The sequence below is a fragment of the Atractosteus spatula genome, assembly GCF_055471065.1.
Source record: "Atractosteus spatula isolate fAtrSpa1 chromosome 10 unlocalized genomic scaffold, fAtrSpa1.hap1 SUPER_10_unloc_1, whole genome shotgun sequence".
Classification (NCBI taxonomy): domain Eukaryota; kingdom Metazoa; phylum Chordata; class Actinopteri; order Semionotiformes; family Lepisosteidae; genus Atractosteus; species Atractosteus spatula.
The window spans coordinates 5,173,065-5,196,844 of NW_028296612.1; the positions used below are offsets into that span (position 1 = coordinate 5,173,065).

At 55.5% G+C, this 23,780-nt stretch overlaps 3 protein-coding genes across 3 annotated transcripts; 2 read left to right on the forward strand and 1 right to left on the reverse strand.

Moving 5' to 3' along the window:
• Positions 1-863: 863 nt before the first annotated feature.
• On the reverse strand, positions 864-5,608 carry LOC148813592 (GTPase IMAP family member 7-like). Its single transcript, XM_088908172.1, has 2 exons — positions 5,469-5,608; positions 864-3,639 (listed from the first exon to the last, which is right to left on the reverse strand). The coding sequence occupies exons 1-2, from the start codon at positions 5,590-5,592 to the stop codon at positions 2,729-2,731; spliced, it is 1,035 nt and encodes a 344-aa protein (XP_088764298.1). The 5' UTR covers positions 5,593-5,608; the 3' UTR covers positions 864-2,728.
• Positions 1,846-2,646, forward strand: LOC148813593 (uncharacterized). Its single transcript, XM_088908178.1, has one exon. The coding sequence runs from the start codon at positions 1,846-1,848 to the stop codon at positions 2,644-2,646; it is 801 nt and encodes a 266-aa protein (XP_088764304.1).
• Positions 5,609-5,731: 123 nt separating the features above from the next.
• LOC148813594 (uncharacterized) lies at positions 5,732-22,624 on the forward strand. The gene is made up of 11 exons (XM_088908061.1): positions 5,732-5,976; positions 7,045-7,927; positions 9,787-9,952; positions 11,941-12,054; positions 12,751-12,805; positions 13,220-13,423; positions 14,712-15,184; positions 15,293-15,831; positions 16,285-16,345; positions 16,465-16,669; positions 21,101-22,624. The coding sequence occupies exons 1-11, from the start codon at positions 5,943-5,945 to the stop codon at positions 21,850-21,852; spliced, it is 3,486 nt and encodes a 1,161-aa protein (XP_088764187.1). The 5' UTR covers positions 5,732-5,942; the 3' UTR covers positions 21,853-22,624.
• The last annotated feature ends 1,156 nt before the right edge of the window (positions 22,625-23,780 follow it).

The window sequence follows — 23,780 nt, forward strand, 5'->3', positions numbered from 1 at the left end:
TGTGTCTGCAGAGTCTCCAGGGGTCTTTAAAGCAGGGCTGTCCAGTCCTGGTCCTGGAGGGGTCAGTGTGTGTGTGTCTGCAGAGTCTCCAGGGGTCTTTAAAGCAGGGCTGTCCAGTCCTGGTCCTGGAGGGGTCAGTGTGTGTCTCTGCAGAGTCTCCAGGGGTCTTTAAAGCAGGGCTGTCCAGTCCTGGTCCTGGAGGGGTCAGTGTGTGTGTCTGCAGAGTCTCCAGGGGTCTTTAAAGCAGGGCTGTCCAGTCCTGGTCCTGGAGGGGTCAGTGTGTGTGTCTGCAGAGTCTCCAGGGGTCTTTAAAGCAGGGCTGTCCAGTCCCGGTCCTGGAGGGGTCAGTGTGTGTGTGTTTGCAGAGTCTCCAGGGGTCTTTAAAGCAGGGCTGTCCAGTCCTGGTCCTGGAGGGGTCAGTGTTTGTGTCTGCAGTGTCTCCAGGGGTCTTTAAAGCAGGGCTGTCCAGTCCTGGTCCTGGAGGGTTCAGTCAGTGTGCCTGCAGAAGGGCTGTCCAGTCCTGGTCCTGGAGGGGTCAGTCAGTGCATCCAGTCTTGGTCCTGGAGGGGTCAGTCAGTGTGTCCAGTCCTGGTCCTGGAGTGGTCAGTCAGTGTGCCTGCAGAAGGGCTGTCCAGTCCTGGTCCTGGAGGGGTCAGTCAGTGCATCCAGTCCTGGTCCTGGAGGGGTCAGGTCCGTCCACTAACTCTTGAGAACCCCCAGCACTGGGGACCCCTGCAGACCCTCCAGCCCTAAGGACCAACACTGGGGTCCCCTGCTGTCTCAGGGTGGGTTACAGCACGACAGGTTGGGTCTGGGTGTTTGAGGAGACAAGCTTTTCTCAGCAAGAAAACAAGGAAAACAGGTTTTCGGACAACGGCGTATTTTTTATTACACTGTTAATCAGCACAAATCTCGGAGTATTCCCGGCATGTCTCTCCGTCTCTCAGCCTTCTCCCTGGCTTCCCTGTGCAAGGCGCTGGGCCGCCCGGCTGGGAAGGGGGTCCGGCACGTCAGGATTCACGGCACGGCGCTACAATCGGGGAAAACCCCCCCAGAATTCCCCTGCGTAGGACAAGGGTCTCAATTGGGCCCTGGCAGACTGAGCTTCTGTTGCTTTGTCACTGTTGTCAAAACCTGCACACTCTCCTCTCTCCTCTCTCCCTCCCTCTCCTTCCCTCTGCCCGACCCTGTGCTCTGACCCCCAGCTTCTCTCCCTGTCTGTGTGTCTGTGTGTCTCATGGAGAGCAGGCTGGGGTCTGGGAGAAGACACAGTCCTCATGCAAGACATTGTACAGGGTCAATAAAGTGGTCTGATCTGACCTGACTGTGAGCCCCACTTGACTCGACCTGCAGTGGCGCTTGTGGCCACCAGGGGGCGCGCCGGAGCCCCGACATCTGAGACGGCTGCTCGTCCTGCAGCGGCGTCGGTCGCTGTGATAGCAGTTGTTGCTCTTGTTGACTTGTTCTTACATGCCAGGCAGAGATTCTGGAGTCAGGACTGTACAGATGGTGACGTCACAGTGATAATAGAGATCGTGATATTCTCTCTTCTCGGTGTGTCTGTATGAACCCCTCTCTCTCTCAGTGCAGTGTTCATGTACTGGAGTGTCCAGTCAGTGTGTGTGTATGAACCCCTCTCTCTCTCTCAGTGCAGTGTTCATGTACTGGAGTGTCCAGTCAGTGTGTGTGTATGAACCCCTCTCTCTCTCAGTGCAGTGTTCATGTACTGGAGTGTCCAGTCAGTGTGTGTGTATGAACCCCTCTCTCTCTCAGTGCAGTGTTCATGTACTGGAGTGTCCAGTCAGGGTGTGTGTATGAACCCCTCTCTCTCTCAGTGCAGTGTTCATGTACTGGAGTGTCCAGTCAGTGTGTGTGTATGAACCCCTCTCTCTCTCAGTGCAGTGTTCATGTACTGGAGTGTCCAGTCAGTGTGTCTGTATGAACCCCTCTCTCTCTCAGTGCAGTGTTCATGTACTGATATATGACATCGAGGACGTCCTGCGGGGCGCCCAGCCCGAGCTGAGGACGCTGCTGGAGCATTGTGGGAACAGGTACCACCTCTTCAACAACAGAGACGCCAGCGACCGCCGGCAGGTGGCCCGGCTGCTGGACACAGTCGACAGGGTGGTGCAGGAGAACGGAGGGGGGTACTACGCCATGAGGCAGGGAGGCAGAGGCACAGAGGAGCAACAGAAAGACAAGAACAAATCGATCAAGGACCGGGTGCTGGGTTTCAGTAAAGTATCTCCAAGGTCCCGTCACCACCTGACATGGCGGAAACAGAGTTATGACATATCGCGCAAGATGGAGGTCCAGAGTGGGGACATAGAGGACAGGAGCAAAGTATTCTCACAGAAACAGAGTTACGACGTCTCGCGCAAGATGGAGGTCCAGAGTGGGGACATAGAGGACAGGAGCAAAGTATTCTCACAGAAACAGAGTTACGATGTCTCGCGCAAGATGGAGGTCCAGAGTGGGGACATAGAGGACAGGAGCAAAGTATTTCCACAGAAACAGAGTTATGACGTCTCGCGCAAGATGGAGGTCCCGAGTGGGGACATAGAGGACAGGAGCAAAGTATTCCCACAGAAACAGAGTCATGACGTCTCGCGGTGTCGGTCACGGTCGTTGCTCTTGTTGACTTGAGATTCTGGGGTCAGGACTGCACAGATGGTGACGTCATGGCCAATAAAGGACTCTTATTTACTCCCCCCCCCCGCCCCCCAGCTTAATAGACCTCCTTCCTCTGTCTGGTATACTGGTACGCGTTCATCATCTTCCCCCTCAGGGAGCCGAGGAAGCGGAATCTGAATTTCTGCACCTCTGCCTGTTCCCGGGCCCTTACCCTCACCTCCTCCGCCTCCTTCCTGCTCCAGAAGTCTTTCCGTTCCTGAAACACAGCCTTCAGGGAGCTCCTCCGCCTCCCCAGTTCCCTCTCCATCTCCCTCCGGATCTGCTCCTCCTTCTCCCGGATCTTCCTCTCGGCCTCCTCGAACATCTCCTGGGTGTAGCAGTCACCCCCGTTGGCCGCGACGATGCGCTCGACCGTATCCAGCAGCCCTCGGACCTGGGCCTGGTTTCCCGGACTGTCTCCCGGTTCCCGGTTGTTGAAGACGTGGTACCTGCCCCAGCACTTCCGGATCACGTCTCTCAGCGCGGGGTGGGCGCTCCGGACGAACTGGTGGATGCTCTGCCCCTGGAGGTCGTCTCCGCGGGTGAAGAGCACGATCATGTACCTGGCGGCCTCGTCCCCGAAGATCTCCTGCAGGGCCTCCACCGACCTCTGCTCCTCCTCGGTGAACCTGTTCAGCTGCAGCACCAGCAGGAAGGCGTGGGGCCCCGGGCAGGAGACCTGGATGCACCTGACGACCTCCCCCACGATGGCGTCGCTGGGCTTGTCCGTGTCGAACAGGCCGGGCGTGTCCACCACCGCCACGCTCCTGCCCTGGACCACGGCTCTCCGCTTGCAGCACGCGCTGGTGACGGACGCGGAGCTGAGCTGGGAAGGGAACACGTCCCGGCCCAGGATGGAGTTCCCCACTGCGCTCTTCCCGACTCCCGTCTTGCCCACCAGGACGATCCTCATCTCCGGGCTGTCCCCCTGCTCGCCGGGAGAGGGGTCTCCACCCCACTCAGCTCCTGAGGAGAGGAAGTGATGTGGTTCATGAGCACCTGAGGCGCTAGTTACCTGCCTGTACCTACCTACCAACCTCACACCTGGGCCACCTGACAACCTCACACCTGGGCTAACAACCTCACACCTCACTCCTACCAACCCCACACCTGGGCTACCTGACAACCTCACACCCACAGGCTCCAGAAACAACCCCACACCTGGGCCACCTGACAACCCCACACCTGGGCCACCTGACAGCCCCACACCTGGGCCACCTGACGACCTCACACCTGGGCTACCTGACAACCTCACACCTGGGCCACCTGACAACCTCACACCTGGGCCACCTGACAGCCCCACACCTGGGCCACCTGACAACCTCACACCTGGGCCACCTGACAACCTCACACCTGGGCCACCTGACGACCCCACACCTGGGCCACCTGACGACCCCACACCTGGGCTACCTGACAACCCCACACCTGGGCTACCTGACAGCCCCACACCTGGGCTACCTGACGACCTCACACCTGGGCCACCTGACAGCCCCACACCTGGGCTACCTGACGACCTCACACCTGGGCCACCTGACAACCTCACACCTGCACTAACAACCTCACACCTCACTCCTACCAACCTCACTCCTGCATTACCTGACCACCTCTCTCCTCGTCTACCTGGCCACCTCTCTTCTGGGCTACCTACCAACCTCACACCTGCATTAACAACCTTTCATCTGGGCTACCCGACCACCTCACACCTGCTGCGCTACCTGACCACCTCACACCTGGGCTACCCGACCACCTCACACCTGAGCTACCTGACCGCCTCACACCTGCGCTACCCGACCACCTCACACCTGAGCTACCTGAGCGCCTCACACCTGGGCTACCTGACCACCTCACACCTGAGCTACCTGAGCGCCTCACACCTGGGCTACCTGACCACCTCACACCTGAGCTACCTGAGCGCCTCACACCTGCGCTACCTGACCGCCTCACACCTGCGCTACCTGACCGCCTCACACCTGGGCTACCCGACCACCTCACACCTGCGCTACCTGACCACCTCACACCTGGGCTACCTGAGCGCCTCACACCTGCGCTATCTGAGCGCCTCACACCTGGGCTACCTGACCACCTCACACCTGCGCTACCTGAGCGCCTCACACCTGCGCTACCTACCAACCTCACACCTGGGCTACCCGACCACCTCACACCTGCGCTACCTGACCACCTCACACCTGGGCTACCTGAGCGCCTCACACCTGCGCTACCTGAGCGCCTCACACCTGGGCTACCTGACCACCTCACACCTGCGCTACCTGACCGCCTCACACCTGCGCTACCTGACCGCCTCACACCTGGGCTACCCGACCACCTCACACCTGGGCTACCTGAGCGCCTCATACTAAAGGTAAAGAGTCACGATGACTGACCAGTACAGCCCTTAAACTAGTTCAGTGCTCTGCTGTAGTCACTTAGCAACGGGTCCCCCCCCCCCCACACACACACACACACAGACATACACACCCATACACACACACACACAACACCCATACACACATACACTCACTCACACACACACACAACACCCATACACACACACACACATAAACTCACACATACAGTCACACACACACACATACACTCACACACTCACTTTCACACACACACACACACACACACCAGAACTGAAACCTAATTTCATTCTCTGCTCAGATCTTGTACTGGAGTTAGAAGCTCTAGCGCTGGTGACAAGACCAGAGCGTGCGCCGAGCTTCTCTGGACCTGCCTGGTGTAGGAGAAGCTACTCTGTGGCGAGGAGTCGTAAAAGAGCAGACAGAGCTTACCTGTCCGCGCGCAGTGAGCCATGGGCTGGAATGCCTCAGAACAGGAAGGTATTTCTACAGCAGGTGAACCTGGAAACCTGCTCCAGCTGCTCCTCCTCTGGGTGCGGGAGGAGACGCTCAGCATAGCTCCGATGCCAGAGCGAGACACAGACACAGAGTTCACACGCAGAGGAGGAAGTAGAAGGAATCTGCCCTCCCCAGGCCCCTCCCCCCGAGTGGGAGGAGTCTCTCCGCTCGGCTCTGTGACTCCGCAGGCCCCTCCCCCGAGTGGGAGGAGTCTCTCCGCTCGGCTCTGTGACTCCGCAGGCCCCTCCCCCCGAGTGGGAGGAGTCTCTCTGCTCGGCTCTGAGAGCCCCCAGGCTCCTCCTCCTCCCTCGGCCCGGCCAGAGTCTGTCCCCAGCCTGTTCCGCAGAGAGCGTCTGCGTGTTTCCTGGCGAAGACGACCAGCTCTCCGAGCGCGACTCCCGGGTAGCAATGAGCAGCCGCGGCGGGAAAGGGTCCCGAGACCGTAAGTGTTGCTCGCCGCGATGAATACGAGTATCGACCCATTATCTGTTATCTGTGCCTTTTCCTGGACACAAAAAGAGGTGGTGACTGCAGTTGTGTTGTTTCCATGGCTGATGATCCAACCAAACCAGCCCGTATTGTCAGGGCAAGCTCATTTCAGGAGGATCGTGACCGCACCTTCCTTCGATCCGTGCAAAACTGCTCATTTATGATTCTGATCCGTCTGTCTGAAACTGAAAAGACTCTGTACTTGTAGGCACAGCATCCAGCTGTGTGTGCTAATTATCATGTGCCCTGCTCAGTGCCAACTGCTCCTAGAGCAGTCCGAGAGCACAGATAGAAGGCACAGAATGGTCCAGCTCCAGGTTATCCTAGGACACTATTGAATGAGCACAGTCTAGCTCTTGTTTTGATATCTGATGTGAGCACCTTCTCACTCTGATGAAGACCAGGCTCCACACAGTGGGCTGTAGAGTCACTCTCTCACTCTGATGAAGACCAGGCTCCACACAGTGGGCTGTAGAGTCATGTTCTCACTCTGATGAAGACCAGGCTCCACACAGTGGGCTGTAGAGTCACTCTCTCACTCTGATGAAGACCAGGCTCCACACAGTGGGCTGTAGGGTCACTCTCTCACTCTGATGAAGACCAGGCTCCACACAGTGGGCTGTAGAGTCATGTTCTCACTCTGATGAAGACCAGGCTCCACACAGTGGGCTGTAGAGTCACTCTCTCACTCTGATGAAGACCAGGCTCCACACAGTGGGCTGTAGAGTCATGTTCTCACTCTGATGAAGACCAGGCTCCACACAGTGGGCTGTAGAGTCATGTTCTCACTCTGATGAAGACCAGGCTCCACACAGTGGGCTGTAGAGTCACTCTCTCACTCTGATGAAGACCAGGCTCCACACAGTGGGCTGTAGAGTCATGTTCTCACTCTGATGAAGACCAGGCTCCACACAGTGGGCTGTAGAGTCATGTTCTCACTCTGATGAAGACCAGGCTCCACACAGTGGGCTGTAGAGTCACTCTCTCACTCTGATGAGATTTCTGTGTTTCTTATCCCCAGGTGCAGATATCTCTCCGTCCCCGGATGACCTGAGGCTGGTGCTGCTGGGCCGCAGCGGGTCGGGCAAGAGCTCGGCGGGGAACACCATCCTGGGCCGGGAGGAGTTCCGGTCGGTGCTCAGCTCCGCTCCAGTGACGCAGCGCTGCCAGGCGGCTCACACCGAGTCCAGAGGGAGGCGCGTCTCGGTGGTCGACACGCCGGACCTCTTCGCCAGCGGGGTGGCCGACCCCAGCACTCACGCCCGGGCCTGCCTGTCCCTGTCGAACCCGGGGCCCCACGCCTTCCTGCTGGTGCTGCAGCTGGGGCGCTTCACCCAGGGCGAGAGGAAGATCCTGGAGCAGGTGGAGCAGGCGTTCGGACCCGGAGCCAGGCCGCACACGGTGGTGCTGTTCACCCACGGAGATGACCTGGAGGGGGTCGGCCTCGAGGACTTCCTGCGGGGCGCCCAGCCCGAGCTGAGGGCGCTGCTGGAGCATTGTGGGAACAGGTACCACCTCTTCAACAACAGAGATGCCAGCGACCGCCGGCAGGTGGCCCGGCTGCTGGGCACGATCGACATGATGGTGGAAAAGAACGAGGCGCGAATCCGGAGAAGATATTACTCCGAGAGGCACGCGGGCAGAGGCGAGGAGAGACAGTGGGCGGTCAAGAAACACGTGGAGCAAGTCCGAAATTCACTTTGCTCTTTCGGTGTGCCGAAGAGATCGGAGGGCGTAGGGTCCCGTTACCAGGTGGCGCAGAGCAGGCAGAGTCGCACCACACCAGCCAAGATGAAAGAAGTCTCATACTACGATGGAGCAGGCAAAGCCCAGCCTGGTAAGACCGGCAAGGTGACCGGCTACAGATCACACAACTTCAGAAACCCCCCAGGGCCAGCGCAGTAGAGCGCACTCAGAAGGTCGAAACACACTCTTGTGTGGGTCGTTCTGCGGGTCAGGTTTAATTGGGAAGGGAAGACAGCACTACATTCTCACGAGCGTGAACAAGAACGTCCATCCTGCTGCGGGTTCCCATCTGCTCGACAGACACACACACACACACACACACACACACAAAGTCAGGATCCAGGAACACAAGAACGGTTACAATCACGAGTTCTTGCTCCCCACCCCCTCCCCCCTCTGTGTACAGTAGAGCCTCCTGTCCTGACTGGAGGAGCTCACCCAGCTGTGTCTGGAGAGAAGCCAGGGTATCGGCTTCAACCACAGGGCTGGGCAGCTTGTTCCCCACCCCCACCATCCTCTGTGTACAGCAGAGCCTCCTGTCCTGACTGGAGGAGCTCACCCAGCTGTGTCTGGAGAGAAGCCAGGGTATCGGCTTCAACCACAGGGCTGGGCAGCTTGTTCCCCACCCCCGCCCCCCTTTGTGTACAGTAGAGCCTCCTGTCCTGACTGGAGGAGCTCACCCAGCTGTGTCTGGAGAGAAGCCAGGGTATCGGCTTCAACCACAGGGCTGGGCAGCTTGTTCCCCACCCCCGCCCCTCTCTGTGTACAGCAGAGCCTCCTGTCCTGACTGGAGGAGCTCACCCAGCTGTGTCTGGAGAGAAGCCGGGGTATCGGCTTCAACCACAGGGCTGGGCAGCTTGTTCCCCACCCCTGCCCCCCTCTGTGTACAGTGTACCCCCACCACCCTTATGATAATGTAGTCCCTCCTGTTCTTAGTTTTAAATGCACTAGGTTACTGATACTCTATCCTCTGTTTTCTGTTTCATTATTTACAAAACTCTCCTGTTTTCAGAGTTTGTTCTCTGCATAACTGCCAGATCTTGACCTTGGTCTCCTGTTACTTTTTTCTTGGTGGCAAAATTATATTTTTTTAAAGGCAAATATGGGTTTGTTTTGAGCTTTGTGTTTTCTTCCATGGTCAGAATGATGTAGAAAAAAACCCCAGCAGCTTAAGTCTGTTTTTCAACGATGAACTGTATGCTTTGTCGTTTGTGAAAAAAAATAAACACTGTCCGATCAAGAACACAGCCTTTGTCTTTCCTCTGCCAATCCTATGGGGACCCTCTCATCAGGTATAGATCAGAAAGATCACAGCAACACAGCCCATCCAGGTCCCATCTTGTATATTTAGTAGTTAAATTAATGCGAAGATCTGATCCAGCTGTGTCTGGAGAGAAGCCAGGGTATTTGCTTCAACCACAGGGCTGGGCAGCTTGTTCCACACCCCCACCCCCCTACGTGTACAGAAGAGCCTCCTGTCCTGACTGGAGGAGCTCACCCAGCTGTGTCTGGAGAGAAGCCAGGGTATCGGCTTCAACCACAGGGCTGGGCAGCTTGTCCCCCACCCCCACCACCCTCTGTGTACAGAAGAGCCTCCTGTCCTGACTGGAGGAGCTCACCCAGCTGTGTCTGGAGAGAAGCCAGGGTATCGGCTTCAACCACAGGGCTGGACAGCTTGTTCCCCACCCCCACCCCCCTCTGTGTACAGTAGAGCCTCCTGTCCTGACTGGAGGAGCTCACCTAGCTGTGTCTGGAGAGAAGCCAGGGTATCGGCTTCAACCACAGGGCTGGACAGCTTGTTCCCCACCCCCACCCCCCTCTGTGTACAGTAGAGCCTCCTGTCCTGACTGGAGGAGCTCACCCAGCTGTGTCTGGAGAGAAGCCAGGGTATCGGCTTCAACCACAGGGCTGGGCAGCTTGTTCCCCACCCCCACCCCCCTCTGTGTACAGCAGAGCCTCTTCCTTGCAGTTTCAATCCCAGTAGTTTCCCCTCTGCCCTCTGGTTTGTGTTTCACAGTAAAACCACCTGCAGGAGGTGGGGGGGGGTCGGAATAGTGGGGTACGGCCAGCCTAGAGTGAGGCAGGGCCTGACTCAGACGCTCCCTCACACAGACAGAGAGGCGAGGCTCGGAGTCGAAGAGGCGCTGTCCCGCTCGGTGCTGGGGAATCCTGTTTGTCTGCATGTCAGTCAGGAGTGATGATCCGTGTTCCTCTCGCTGATAAGACCAGACCGGGCTGGTCTCTCAGCATTCCTACCCTCACTCCGAGACCACGGGAACGTGACAGCAGGAAACGGGAGCAGAGATTCTCGGAAAGAGGACAGGGGAGGGGTGCAAAACACCAACTCAGAAACACAGCGTCTCTCGTCACCCCACTTCCTGAAAAACCCTCCTGACTTTCCTCCCAGCAGAGCAGAAGATCGCATCCTCACACATTTATCTAAAAAAATAAAAATATTAAAGCAATTCTGTTGACAATAATTAACCCCCCTCTCTCTCAGTGCAGTGTTCATGTACTGGAGTGTCCAGTCAGTGTGTCTGTATGAACCCCTCTCTCTCTCTCAGTGCAGTGTTCATGTACTGGAGTGTCCAGTCAGTGTGTCTGTATGAACCCCTCTCTCTCTCAGTGCAGTGTTCATGTACTGGAGTGTCCAGTCAGTGTGTCTGTATGAACCCCTCTCTCTCTCAGTGCAGTGTTCATGTACTGGAGTGTCCAGTCAGTGTGTGTGTATGAACCCCTCTCTCTCTCAGTGCAGTGTTCATGTACTGGAGTGTCCAGTCAGTGTGTGTGTATGAACCCCTCTCTCTCTTAGTGCAGTGTTCATGTACTGGAGTGTCCAGTCAGTGTGTGTGTATGAACCCCTCTCTCTCTCAGTGCAGTGTTCATGTACTGGAGTGTCCAGTCAGTGTGTGTGTCTGTATGAACCCCTCTCTCTCTCAGTGCAGTGTTCATGTACTGGAGTGTCCAGTCAGTGTGTGTGTATGAACCCCTCTCTCTCTCAGTGCAGTGTTCATGTACTGGAGTGTCCAGTCAGTGTGTGTGTATGAACCCCTCTCTCTCTCAGTGCAGTGTTCATGTACTGGAGTGTCCAGTCAGTGTGTCTGTATGAACCCCTCTCTCTCTCAGTGCAGTGTTCATGTACTGGAGTGTCCAGTCAGTGTGTGTGTATGAACCCCTCTCTCTCTCAGTGCAGTGTTCATGTACTGGAGTGTCCAGTCAGTGTGTGTGTATGAACCCCTCTCTCTCTCAGTGCAGTGTTCATGTACTGGAGTGTCCAGTCAGTGTGTGTGTATGAACCCCTCTCTCTCTCAGTGCAGTGTTCATGTACTGGAGTGTCCAGTCAGTGTGTCTGTATGAACCCCTCTCTCTCTCAGTGCAGTGTTCATGTACTGGAGTGTCCAGTCAGTGTGTCTGTATGAACCCCTCTCTCTCTCAGTGCAGTGTTCATGTACTGGAGTGTCCAGTCAGTGTGTGTGTATGAACCCCTCTCTCTCTCAGTGCAGTGTTCATGTACTGGAGTGTCCAGTCAGTGTGTGTGTATGAACCCCTCTCTCTCAGTGCAGTGTTCATGTACTGGAGTGTCCAGTCAGTGTGTGTATGAACCCCTCTCTCTCTCAGTGCAGTGTTCATGTACTGGAGTGTCCAGTCAGTGTGTGTGTATGAACCCCTCTCTCTCTCAGTGCAGTGTTAGTGTACTGGAGTGTCCAGTCAGTGTGTGTGTATTAACCCCTCTCTCTCTCAGTGCAGTGTTCATGTACTGGAGTGTCCAGTCAGTGTGTGTGTATGAACCCCTCTCTCTCTCAGTGCAGTGTTCATGTACTGGAGTGTCCAGTCAGTGTGTCTGTATGAACCCCTCTCTCTCTCAGTGCAGTGCTCATGTACTGGAGTGTCCAGTCAGTGTGTGTGTATGAACCCCTCTCTCTCTCAGTGCAGTGTTCATGTACTGGAGTGTCCAGTCAGTGTGTCTGTATGAACCCCTCTCTCTCTCAGTGCAGTGTTCATGTACTGGAGTGTCCAGTCAGTGTGTGTGTCTGTATGAACCCCTCTCTCTCAGGAATGATGAACTCTAACTGGCACCGAGCCATTCCAGGAACTGACAGGGCTCTCTGCCACATTCCTCCGCAGGAGGTGGAACCGCTCAGACACGCTTGTGCGATCTTCCCCGATGAAGGAACATGAGGAAGTCACCGAGGTCTTCGGAGAACACCCTGGGGCGCAGACGCCTGTTAGTCGCTCCGTGAGCGAGTCTGTCAGTGTGTCTGTGGGTGCCTCAGCGTGCCTGGCTGTGAGTCAGTCAATAACCTACAGGAGAATACACTATTAGAGCATTACTATAGCAGTAATACTATTATGGTATAAAAGTATTATCTCTATGAGAGTTGAGAGGTGTGTTATTTCAGGAGACAGTCATAAATCTATCAAGAATACTCCATAATCTATAAGAGAAGATAGTCTCTAATCTATTAGAGACCTGTAATACAGGCTGTAATTCACAACACTATAATAAATCTCAAAAACACTCTATGATCTATAAGAGAATACAGTATACCAGAGGATATAGACTAGAATGTCTGAGAGAGAATACTGTCTATAATCTTATCAAATACAGTGCAAAATATGTGATCGGCAAAACAGCCTCTCACCAATCAGGAGAGTATTCGAAGTCCATACGTTTAAAAATGATGATAGTCAATACCAGGAAATAATCTTTGCGAATATGATCCGTTACATCACAGAGCCCACAATGACTTCCAGCAGAAGATAGCGTTGATCGACCCTTCAGCGAAATAAGACAGCTGGCTGTTTCACTACGGGCGTCTGGGCGAAGTACCTCACTGCAGGGTAACAGTGCTTTAACCCCCCCCCGTATCTGAACCTGCAACCCCACAGCGCTTGAACTATTCCTCCAAACCACCGTTTTATAAAAGCCCCGCAGCTCGTTCCCCACTCCTGCCACCCTCTGTGTAAACGCCTCTCCCAGGCGGAACGAGTCAGTTGTGAAAGTATACAGCAGCTGGCGCACTGGTACTCTCCGAGTATTTCACCAGAACAACCCGTGTGAAGCACCGCACACCAGGGTGCAGCACCCGGGTTTGAGACCAAATTTTAACCAGTGTCTTTCCCCGCAAGACTTGAATTATTTTTACTGGTATGCCAACACCATCGTACTCTTGACACCAACAACAGGCACAAAACGGGGATTATTTATCTCAGAGACAGAAAGAACTGGCGCGGACGAGCGCGTTTCGACCCCTAACGAGAGTAGAAGGTGCACAGTGACATGTAAGACACCCCCCCCCCCCAGTTGGCATCACAAAATGGAAGAAGTTTCCAGGCGTGAGCAACTAACCGTCCTGTGTGGTGATGCGGCCCCTGTGACTCGGGAAACAAGCAGCTCTTCTCACCCAGGAGAAAGCCTGCTCTCGGCTTCCGGACGGTCTCGCCCACAGGCACCACTTACTCTACCGGTGTGAGCTCTGCTGGATCAGAGCAGAGCCCGCTGGATCACTCCTGCCGAGGGGCGTCCGCTGCACGACAGGCCAGCCAGCCAGCGCCGGGACCAGCGAGCAGGAAGGGCCGCCTCACGTCACGGCTCTCGCGAGCTCTCGCCGGAGACGAGACCGGGGGGGTCTGCGGCCACATGGCGACTCCCAGTACCTTGTTGTTGTTTTGTTTTTAATCGCGACCCCAGAAATGATTATTTTTTTAAAAAAAATGTTTTTATTTATGCAGAACAGGATAACAGAACTCACAATGCAAACACGAGTACATATCAGAGCCCAAGACAAAAAAAAAAAAGAGAGATCGTGAGGGGTACGCATATCACAACATAAAAATGAAACCAGTTACGGAAAAAAAAAAAGATCAAGCGAATGAAATAAAAACCGCTTTCGTGTACGAGCCCAGCAATACACACAATATAAAACCCCATGACGTCGCCAGCGGCGCGTACTGTCATACCGCTGCGCTGTACAAGGGGAAAAAAAAAAGACTAAACTGAACGAGGGAAACAGAGATCACGGAGGCACAGCTCGCATGGTCTTGTATTTAAAAGTCCTGACGATTCGCCCTCACGTCTGTTTTTTTTAAACCGTTGAAACGTGGGTCCCCTTCCCAAGACTTTATTTTACAGTATGTATACAATGACGCGCCGGTGTGAGCATGAAGGCTATTTTCCAAGGAGGGTTTCCGGTGGGATTACAGATCGGCATGACGTCTATTATTTCCCGAGAGGTACCGGAACCCCGATACGGGGACTTGCCTCACTCCCTCAAAGTTCACGCTGTCGAGCTGAACTTGAAGTCACCCGTGACTCCTCCGTCCCGTCCGCGGATGTGTTTATTTTCTCCCACCCGAGATGCGCTGAAACGGGGACGGCGGCTCCCCGTTCACAGGCAGCTCCCTGTGCCCCTCTCCCCCCCCCCCGGGCGTGTGTGTGTGTGCTGTGTTGTGTTGTAAACAGACTGTCGCCTCCTCGGATCAGACCGACCGACGTTTCTCATTTCACTTTGTCGTCGGGCAAAACACCACTTTAGGGGGCGACTCGTCTCAGCCCAGTTCGTGACTCGCCGCCATTTTCAAAACCCCTCGGGCTCCGCCCTCCCTCTGGCGGTTTCCGAGGAAACGGGCTCAGTCTCCGCCCCTTCCGGTGAGCCGGTCAGTCATGATGATTATTAGGATTATTATTGCTGATCGACACCACGGAGGGCAAGACACACCCTTGGTGTTCTTGTATCATTAAGTTTACGGGCAGGACACACCTGGAGCTCCGGGGTCTGGGGGGTGCAAGGCCGAGTTTGTTTCTGGTGGGGAGGGGGAACAGCACCAACTAGAGGTGAACAGATACAGGGCAGGCAAACAACAGCCCCTCGCGTGGGCTGTCCGAGACCTCGGCGCTCGGCGGGGCTCTCCGGTCAGGCTGCGCTTGTGTCTTTGGCGTAGAGAGGAGTCAGAGTCATCAATCTCGGCGCAGCACCCCCCCCCCCGTGACCATACCAGACGAAGAGGAGAGGGTACGGAGCCCGCCAGCACGCTCTGGGCCCTACTTCTTGCTCGTCTTCCTCCTCCTCCTGCCCGCCATGTTGAACGCCCTGGCGATCTTGTCCCTCAGGGTGGGCTTGAAGCTCAGCTGCAGCTCCGCCTGCTCGGCCTGCTCCCGCGCCCTCCCCAGCTCCACCTCCCAGCGCTCGCTCAGGGCCCTCATCCTCCGCTCGAACTCGGCCTCCACCGCCCGCTCCAGCTCCTCCCTGGCCACCTCCAAGCTCTGCGTCCTGCTCTTCCTCAGCTCCTCCTTCTTCCTCCTCCGACTCTCTTCGATCTCCTCCCCCTCCCTGCGCCTCCTCGTGCGGAGCTCCCCCTTCATCTGCTCCTCCTTCTCCCGGATCTTCCTCTCGGCCTCCTCGAACATCTCCTGGGTGTAGCAGGCGCCCCCGTTGGCCGCGATGGTGCGCTCGACCGTGTCCAGCAGCCCTCGGACCTGGGCCTGGTTTCCCAGACTGTCTCCCGGTTCCCGGTTGTTGAAGACGTGGTACCTGTCCCCGCACTTCCGGATCACGTCTCTCAGCGCGGGGTGGGCGCTCCGGACGAACTGGTGGATGCTCTGCCCCTGGAGGTCGTCTCCGCGGGTGAAGAGCACGATCATGTACCTGGCGGCCTGCTCCCCGAAGATCTCCTGCAGGGCCTCCACCGACCTCTGCTCCTCCTCGGTGAACCTGTTCAGCTGCAGCACCAGCAGGAAGGCGTGGGGCCCCGGGCAGGAGACCTGGATGCACCTGACGACCTCCCCCACGATGGCGTCGCTGGGCTTGTCCGTGTCGAACAGGCCGGGCGTGTCCACCACCGCCACGCTCCTGCCCTGGACCACGGCTCTCCGCTTGCAGCACGCGCTGGTGACGGACGCAGAGCTGAGGATGGAGAGGAATTCTTTCCGGCCCAGGATGGAGTTCCCCACTGCGCTCTTCCCGACTCCCGTCTTGCCCACCAGGACGATCCTCATCTCTGGGCTGTCCCCCTGCTCGCCGGGAGAGGGGTCTCCACCCCACTCAGCTCCTGAGGAGAGGAAGTGATGTGGTTCATGAGCACCTGAGGCGGCAGTTACCTGCCTGTACCTACCTACCAACCTCACACCTGGGCCACCTGACAACCTCACACCTGGGCTAACAACCTCACACCTCACTCCTACCAACCCCACACCTGGGCTACCTGACAACCTCACACCCACAGGCTCCAGAAACAACCCCACACCTGGGCCACCTGACAGTCTCACACCCACAGGCTCCAGAAACAACCCCACACCTGGGCTACCTTCTGAGAACTGCAGGTCCAAGACAGGACCCGAGAAGGGCTCCCCGAAGGTTCACAACGAGTCGATTGAGGGTAAATGGAGCTGGACAGACCTGCGTGTGTGGAGAGAGCCATGGGCCACTGCTGAAGCGTCCCGCGCTGGAATGTCCCGGAACAGGTAGTGTGGGAAGGTATCTCTCCTGCTGCTGCTCCAGCTGCTCCTCTTGGTGAGGAACCCTCTGCTCCTCCTCCGGGGGGCGGGAGGGGACGCTCAGCATAGCTCCGATGCCAGAGTGAGACACAGACACAGAGTTCACACGCAGAGGAGGAAGTAGAAGGAATCTGCCCTTCCCAGGCCCCTCCCCCCGAGTGGGAGGAGTCTCTCTCCATGCTCGGCTCTGTGACTCCGCAGGCCCCTCCCCCGAGTGGGAGGAGTCTCTCTCCATGCTCGGCTCTGAGAGCCCCCAGGCTCCTCCTCCTCCCTCGGCCCGGCCAGAGTCTGTCCCCAGCCTGTTCCGCAGAGAGCGTCTGCGTGTTTCCTGGCGAAGACGACCAGCTCTCCGAGCGCGACTCCTGGGCAGCAATGAGCAGCCGCGGCGGGAAACAATCGCGAGACCGTAAGTGCTGCTCGCCGCGATGAATACGAGTATCGACCCACGGGCGGACGGCTCTGTGGTGTCAAATAGTTATCTGTGCCTTTCCTGTTGTCGCGGGCCTGTGTTGTCATTTGAAGCCCATGTTAGGAAGATCGGGGGGGCACCTTCTTTCGATCTGCGCCCAAAAACCCCCGATCCGGTCTGGCGCTGAAAAGGCGACTCTGAGTGAGTTCGTTTCGTCATTCCTTCAGGATCAGATCCTGCCCCCGGGGGCGCCGCGCCTGTCGGCTGTGGCATGCGGGGAATCCGGGCGGGCGTGCGTGCTGAGCGCTGGGTCCGCCCCACGGGAGGAGACGGCGAGGAAAGGGTTCCCATGGCAGCAGGACACACCCCCCTTCTCGGTTGCCGTGGTTTCCTGACCAGACAGGAACACCCTTCCACCCCTGTTCAAGGCCTGTCTGGGCAGCGCTCTGTTCTTCCTGCTGTCCGGCTCCGTCTGCACTAACCCGAAGATCGGCGGGGGGGGGGGGGTCCGGATCCCCACGTCCCCTGGGCACTCTCAGAGTCCGATACAGCTATCGTTGAGTTCAAGTTCATTGTCATTCTACTCACACACAGGTAGATGGTGTAACGAGATGCTATTGAGCCAGCTCTCGGAAGATAAGCAGGACAAAAAGACAACAACAGCACAATTGTATAAGAAAAGAAAGACAGAGACAACAGGCAGTGTGCAGAACAACAACAACAGGCAGTGTGCAGAACAACAACAACAGGCAGTGTGCAGAACAACAACAGGCAGTGTGCAGAACAACAACAACAGGCAGTGTGCAGAACAACAACAGGCAGTGTGCAGAACAACAACAACAGGCAGTGTGCAGAACAACAACAACAGGCAGTGTGCAGAACAACAACAGGCAGTGTGCAGAACAACAACAACAGGCAGTGTGCAGAACAACAACAACAGGCAGTGTGCAAAACAACAACAGGCAGTGTGCAGAACAACAACAACAGGCAGTGTGCAAAACAACAACAGGCAGTGTGCAGAACAACAACAACAGGCAGTGTGCAGAACAACAACAACAGGCAGTGTGCAAAACAACAACAGGCAGTGTGCAGAACAACAACAACAGGCAGTGTGCAAAACAACAACAGGCAGTGTGCAGAACAACAACAACAGGCAGTGTGCAGAACAACAACAGGCAGTGTGCAGAACAACAACAGGCAGTGTGCAGAACAACAACAACAGGCAGTGTGCAAAACAACAGCAACAGGCAGTGTGCAAAACAACAACAACAGGCAGTGTGCAGAACAACAACAACAGGCAGTGTGCAGAACAACAACAGGCAGTGTGCAGAACAACAACAACAGGCAGTGTGCAGAACAACAACAGGCAGTGTGCAGAACAACAACAGGCAGTGTGCAGAACAACAACAACAGGCAGTGTGCAGAACAACAACAGGCAGTGTGCAGAACAACAACAACAGGCAGTGTGCAGAACAACAACAACAGGCAGTGTGCAAAACAACAACAGGCAGTGTGCAGAACAACAACAGGCAGTGTGCAGAACAACAACAGGCAGTGTGCAGAACAACAACAACAGGCAGTGTGCAGAACAACAACAACAGGCAGTGTGCAGAACAACAACAGGCAGTGTGCAGAACAACAACAGGCAGTGTGCAGAACAACAACAACAGGCAGTGTGCAGAACAACAACAACAGGCAGTGTGCAAAACAACAACAGGCAGTGTGCAGAACAACAACAACAGGCAGTGTGCAAAACAACAACAGGCAGTGTGCAGAACAACAACAACAGGCAGTGTGCAGAACAACAACAGGCAGTGTGCAGAACAACAACAACAGGCAGTGTGCAGAACAACAACAACAGGCAGTGTGCAAAACAACAACAGGCAGTGTGCAGAACAACAACAACAGGCAGTGTGCAGAACAACAACAACAGGCAGTGTGCAGAACAACAACAGGCAGTGTGCAAAACAACAACAACAGGCAGTGTGCAGAACAACAACAACAGGCAGTGTGCAAAACAACAGCAACAGGCAGTGTGCAAAACAACAACAGGCAGTGTGCAGAACAACAACAGGCAGTGTGCAGAACAACAACAGGCAGTGTGCAGAACAACAACAACAGGCAGTGTGCAGAACAACAACAACAGGCAGTGTGCAGAACAACAACAGGCAGTGTGCAGAACAACAACAGGCAGTGTGCAGAACAACAACAACAGGCAGTGTGCAGAACAACAACAGGCAGTGTGCAGAACAACAACAACAGGCAGTGTGCAGAACAACAACAACAGGCAGTGTGCAAAACAACAACAACAGGCAGTGTGCAGAACAACAACAACAGGCAGTGTGCAAAACAACAGCAACAGGCAGTGTGCAGAACAACAACAGGCAGTGTGCAGAACAACAACAGGCAGTGTGCAGAACAACAACAACAGGCAGTGTGCAGAACAACAACAGGCAGTGTGCAGAACAACAACAGCAGGCAGTGTGCAGAACAACAACAACAGGCAGTGTGCAGAACAACAACAACAGGCAGTGTGCAGAACAACAACAACAGGCAGTGTGCAGAACAACAACAACAGGCAGTGTGCAAAACAACAACAACAGGCAGTGTGCAGAACAACAACAACAGGCAGTGTGCAAAACAACAACAACAGGCAGTGTGCAAAACAACAACAACAGGCAGTGTGCAGAACAACAACAGGCAGTGTGCAGAACAACAACAACAGGCAGTGTGCAGAACAACAACAGGCAGTGTGCAAAACAACAACAGGCAGTGTGCAGAACAACAACAACAGGCAGTGTGCAGAACAACAACAACAGGCAGTGTGCAGAACAACAACAACAGGCAGTGTGCAGAACAACAACAGGCAGTGTGCAGAACAACAACAACAGGCAGTGTGCAGAACAACAACAACAGGCAGTGTGCAAAACAACAACAGGCAGTGTGCAGAACAACAACAACAGGCAGTGTGCAAAACAACAGCAACAGGCAGTGTGCAGAACAACAACAACAGGCAGTGTGCAAAACAACAACAGGCAGTGTGCAGAACAACAACAACAGGCAGTGTGCAGAACAACAGCAACAGGCAGTGTGCAGAACAACAACAACAGGCAGTGTGCAAAACAACAACAGGCAGTGTGCAGAACAACAACAACAGGCAGTGTGCAGAACAACAACAGGCAGTGTGCAGAACAACAACAACAGGCAGTGTGCAAAACAACAACAGGCAGTGTGCAGAACAACAACAGGCAGTGTGCAGAACAACAACAACAGGCAGTGTGCAAAACAACAGCAACAGGCAGTGTGCAGAACAACAACAACAGGCAGTGTGCAGAACAACAACAACAGGCAGTGTGCAAAACAACAACAGGCAGTGTGCAGAACAACAACAACAGGCAGTGTGCAGAACAACAACAGGCAGTGTGCAGAACAACAACAACAGGCAGTGTGCAGAACAACAACAACAGGCAGTGTGCAAAACAACAACAGGCAGTGTGCAGAACAACAACAACAGGCAGTGTGCAAAACAACAGCAACAGGCAGTGTGCAGAACAACAACAACAGGCAGTGTGCAGAACAACAACAGGCAGTGTGCAGAACAACAACAACAGGCAGTGTGCAGAACAACAACAGGCAGTGTGCAAAAACAACAACAACAGGCAGTGTGCAAAACAACAACAACAGGCAGTGTGCAGAACAACAACAGGCAGTGTGCAAAACAACAACAACAGGCAGTGTGCAGAACAACAACAGGCAGTGTGCAGAACAAGAACAACAACAGGCAGTGTGCAGAACAACAGCAGGTAACAGGCAGTGTGCAGAACAACAGCAGGTAACAGGCAGTGTGCAGAACAACAACAGGCAGTGTGCAAAAACAACAACAACAGGCAGTGTGCAAAACAACAACAACAGGCAGTGTGCAGAACAACACCAGGCAGTGTGCAGAACAACAGCAGGTAACAGGCAGTGTGAGGAGGATTTTGCTGGTCTACAGCGATCTGGATGGAGTACTGACTCACAGAAGACATGATGGATGGATGGATGGATGAATACCCTTTTTCATTTTATTCCTTTTTTTAAAATTATTATCATGTGAGCATGCCCAGAGGGGTTGGGGCAGCCAGTTGACCTCGGACCCCCAGAGGTTTTCTTCTCCTCACTGAGGAGTTTTTGTTTCCCCTCCTCCCATTGTCCTCTGGTCCTTTCTGCTCTGTATTCGCAGCCCGCCTGGTCACTGGCTTGGTTAAGCTGCTCGGGGCCACCTCACTGTGAAAGGCGCTATATACAAATCATCTGAATTGAATGGTAGCGCAGCGGGCTGTACGCCGGGGGCTCAGATCAAAGCCACAGAGCCACGTGCTAGCTCTAGCGTGAGAGAATATTATCAAACCAGGACGAGGGACAGATTTCTGTGTTTCTTATCGCCAGGTGCAGATATCTCTCCGTCCCCGGATGACCTGAGGCTGGTGCTGCTGGGCCGCAGCGGGTCGGGCAAGAGCTCGGCGGGGAACACCATCCTGGGCCGGGAGGAGTTCCGGTCAGTGCTCAGCTCCGCTCCAGTGACGCAGCGCTGCCAGGCGGCTCACACCGAGTCCAGAGGGAGGCGCGTCTCGGTGGTCGACACGCCGGACCTCTTCGCCAGCGCCGGGGCCGACCCAGGCACTCACGCCCGGGCCTGCCTGGCCCTCTCGAACCCGGGGCCCCACGCCTTCCTGCTGGTGCTGCAGCTGGGGCGCTTCACCCAGGGCGAGAGGAAGATCCTGGAGCAGGTGGAGCAGGCGTTCGGACCCGGAGCCAGGCCGCACACGGTGGTGCTGTTCACCCACGGGGACGACCTGGAGGGGGTCGGCCTCGAGGACGTCCTGCGGGGCGCCCAGCCCGAGCTGAGGGCGCTGCTGGAGCATTGTGGGAACAGGTACCACCTCTTCAACAACAGAGACGCCAGCGACCGCCGGCAGGTGGCCCGGCTGCTGGACACAGTCGACAGGGTGGTGCAGGAGAACGGAGGGGGGTACTACGCCATGAGGCAGGGAGGCAGAGGCACAGAGGAGCAACAGAAAGACAAGAACAAATCGATCAAGGACCGGGTGCTGGGTTTCAGTAAAGTATCTCCAAGGTCCCGTCACCACCTGACATGGCGGAAACAGAGTTATGACATATCGCGCAAGATGGAGGTCTAGAGTGGGGACATAGAGGACAGGAGCAAAGTATTCTCACAGAAACAGAGTTATGACATATCGCGCAAGATGGAGGTCCCGAGTGGGGACATAGAGGACAGGAGCAAAGTATTCTCACAGAAACAGAGTTATGACATATCGCGCAAGATGGTGGTCTCGAGTGGGGACATAGAGGACGGGAGCAAAGTATTCTCACAGAAACAGAGTTATGACGTCTCGCGCAAGATGGAGGTCCAGAGTGGGGACATAGAGCACAGGAGCAAAGTATTCTCACAGAAACAGAGTTATGACGTCTCGAGCAAGATGGAGGTCTCGAGTGGGGACAACAGCAAGTCCGGTGAAGTGTCCACGTGTTTGGAGCACAGCGCACACCACGTCGAGACCAGCCCAGGGCCAGCACACTGAGGGCACAGGGCGCTGTCGTGTGCGTCAGTCTGACACGGGGGGCGTTGATGGAGGGCTGGTGTGTAACTTTCAGCTGTCAAGAGAAGGAAGAGCACCTCTCTGAAGCAAAAGTTAATCATTTATAAAATGCTCCCCCAGGTCATTCGCGGTAATAACCACATGGCACATCTCGTGTGAATGGGCAGGAGGTCAACATCGGGGGGGGGGTGACGGGTCTTGACGTGCAGCTTGTTCCACACCCCCACCCCCCATTGCGTACAGTCGGGCCTCCTGTGATGTGTTTCTGTACACTGCCCTGTCGTTTCAGCCTGTATCTGTTGGTTTTGGTTTCACTGTGAGAGCAGATAGTAAAACAACCGCTCCTGAATCTGAGTCGGTATCCCTGTCCTCACTGTTCATTCGGGGAAAATCCCACCATTCCGACGCTGTCATCAGCGATGACTGTGAACAGCGGCGCCCGGTTCAGGTGTCGTTCCTCGTCTACAGCCGGCTCCTTCGCACCCGAAGCTGTGCTGCCCCTCGGACTCGCCCAGCCACATTCCAGACCGGAGGAGCTGGAACGACGTGGGCTCTGCGCCAGTTTCCTCCAGGGCTCGGGGGATGCCAGGCGTGCTTGTAGAAGACCTGGGGGGGGGGGCGAGGATGACTCTGCACGGGAGTCATTTGAACTCTCCCTACAGTCCCAGGTCCTGCAGTGCCACCTAGTGTTCAGAACACGCATTGCGGTTCAGAAAATCCCTTCTCCCCTTTCCACTGACACTTCCTGCACAGACGTGTTTCTTCCAGAGACTCCCGCACTCTTCCTGGTGCACCCCCAAACACTCCCGGTCCTACCCACTGACAGACAGAGCCTGGGAACCAGTGGCGGCACTGGGGTGTCTGTACCGCTGCTCCGCGAAGACAGACGTCCCCAGTCATCCCGCCACGCCGGCTGTGGACAGAACCGGGGGTGGTCTCTGGGGTCGGGCTCTCCAGAAACCCGTGTTCCTCACGACACCTTCGCCAGGTCAGTTCTGACGCAGCCAGCCCAGTGAGATCTACAGCGCGGCCTCCCATTATCCGTGAGCCAGCCCGTGACAGTCTATAACCTGTGAAGGGAAGTCATCTTCAAGAGCCTGATCCGTCCACAGTGCTGTGCCAGCAGCGCCCCGATTAACCCTTTATTTCACCCCACACCTTCATGTCCCCTGACAACCTGGAGACCCGCAGGTCTCAGGGCTGTGTACTTTACTACGACCAGCTGTGTGAAGTACCTCACTCCACCTTGGATTTGATCCCGCAACCCCCCCCCCCCCCCAGAGCACTGACTATTCCTCCACATTGCCGTTTTCTAGAGAACCCTCCTGCGGTACTTGTTCCACACTCCCACCACCCTTGGAGTAAAGAAGTGCCTCCTGTCCTCTGTTTCAAGCGCAAGTTGAGAATGCACGTTACTGATCTGTGAAAGTGTAAAGCAGCTTGCATTGGTGCTCATGGATTCAGCTGCTATTTGACTAGAATAACATCAGATCACTTTATCAGCCCTA

Coding starts and splice junctions, on each gene's coding strand:
- LOC148813593 (XM_088908178.1), top strand. CDS start 1,846: ATGTACTGGAGTGTCCAGTCAGTGTGTGTGTATGAACCCCTCTCTCTC.
- LOC148813592 (XM_088908172.1), bottom strand. CDS start 5,592: ATGCTGAGCGTCTCCTCCCGCACCCAGAGGAGGAGCAGCTGGAGCAGG. Junction 3,640..5,468: donor GGCTCACTGCGCGCGGACAG/GTAAGCTCTGTC, acceptor TCCTCTCCTCAG/GAGCTGAGTGGGGTGGAGAC.
- LOC148813594 (XM_088908061.1), top strand. CDS start 5,943: ATGAGCAGCCGCGGCGGGAAAGGGTCCCGAGACC. Junction 15,832..16,284: donor TCAGCTCCTGAGGAGAGGAA/GTGATGTGGTTC, acceptor CCTCTTGGTGAG/GAACCCTCTGCTCCTCCTCC. Junction 16,346..16,464: donor AGCATAGCTCCGATGCCAGA/GTGAGACACAGA, acceptor GTGACTCCGCAG/GCCCCTCCCCCGAGTGGGAG.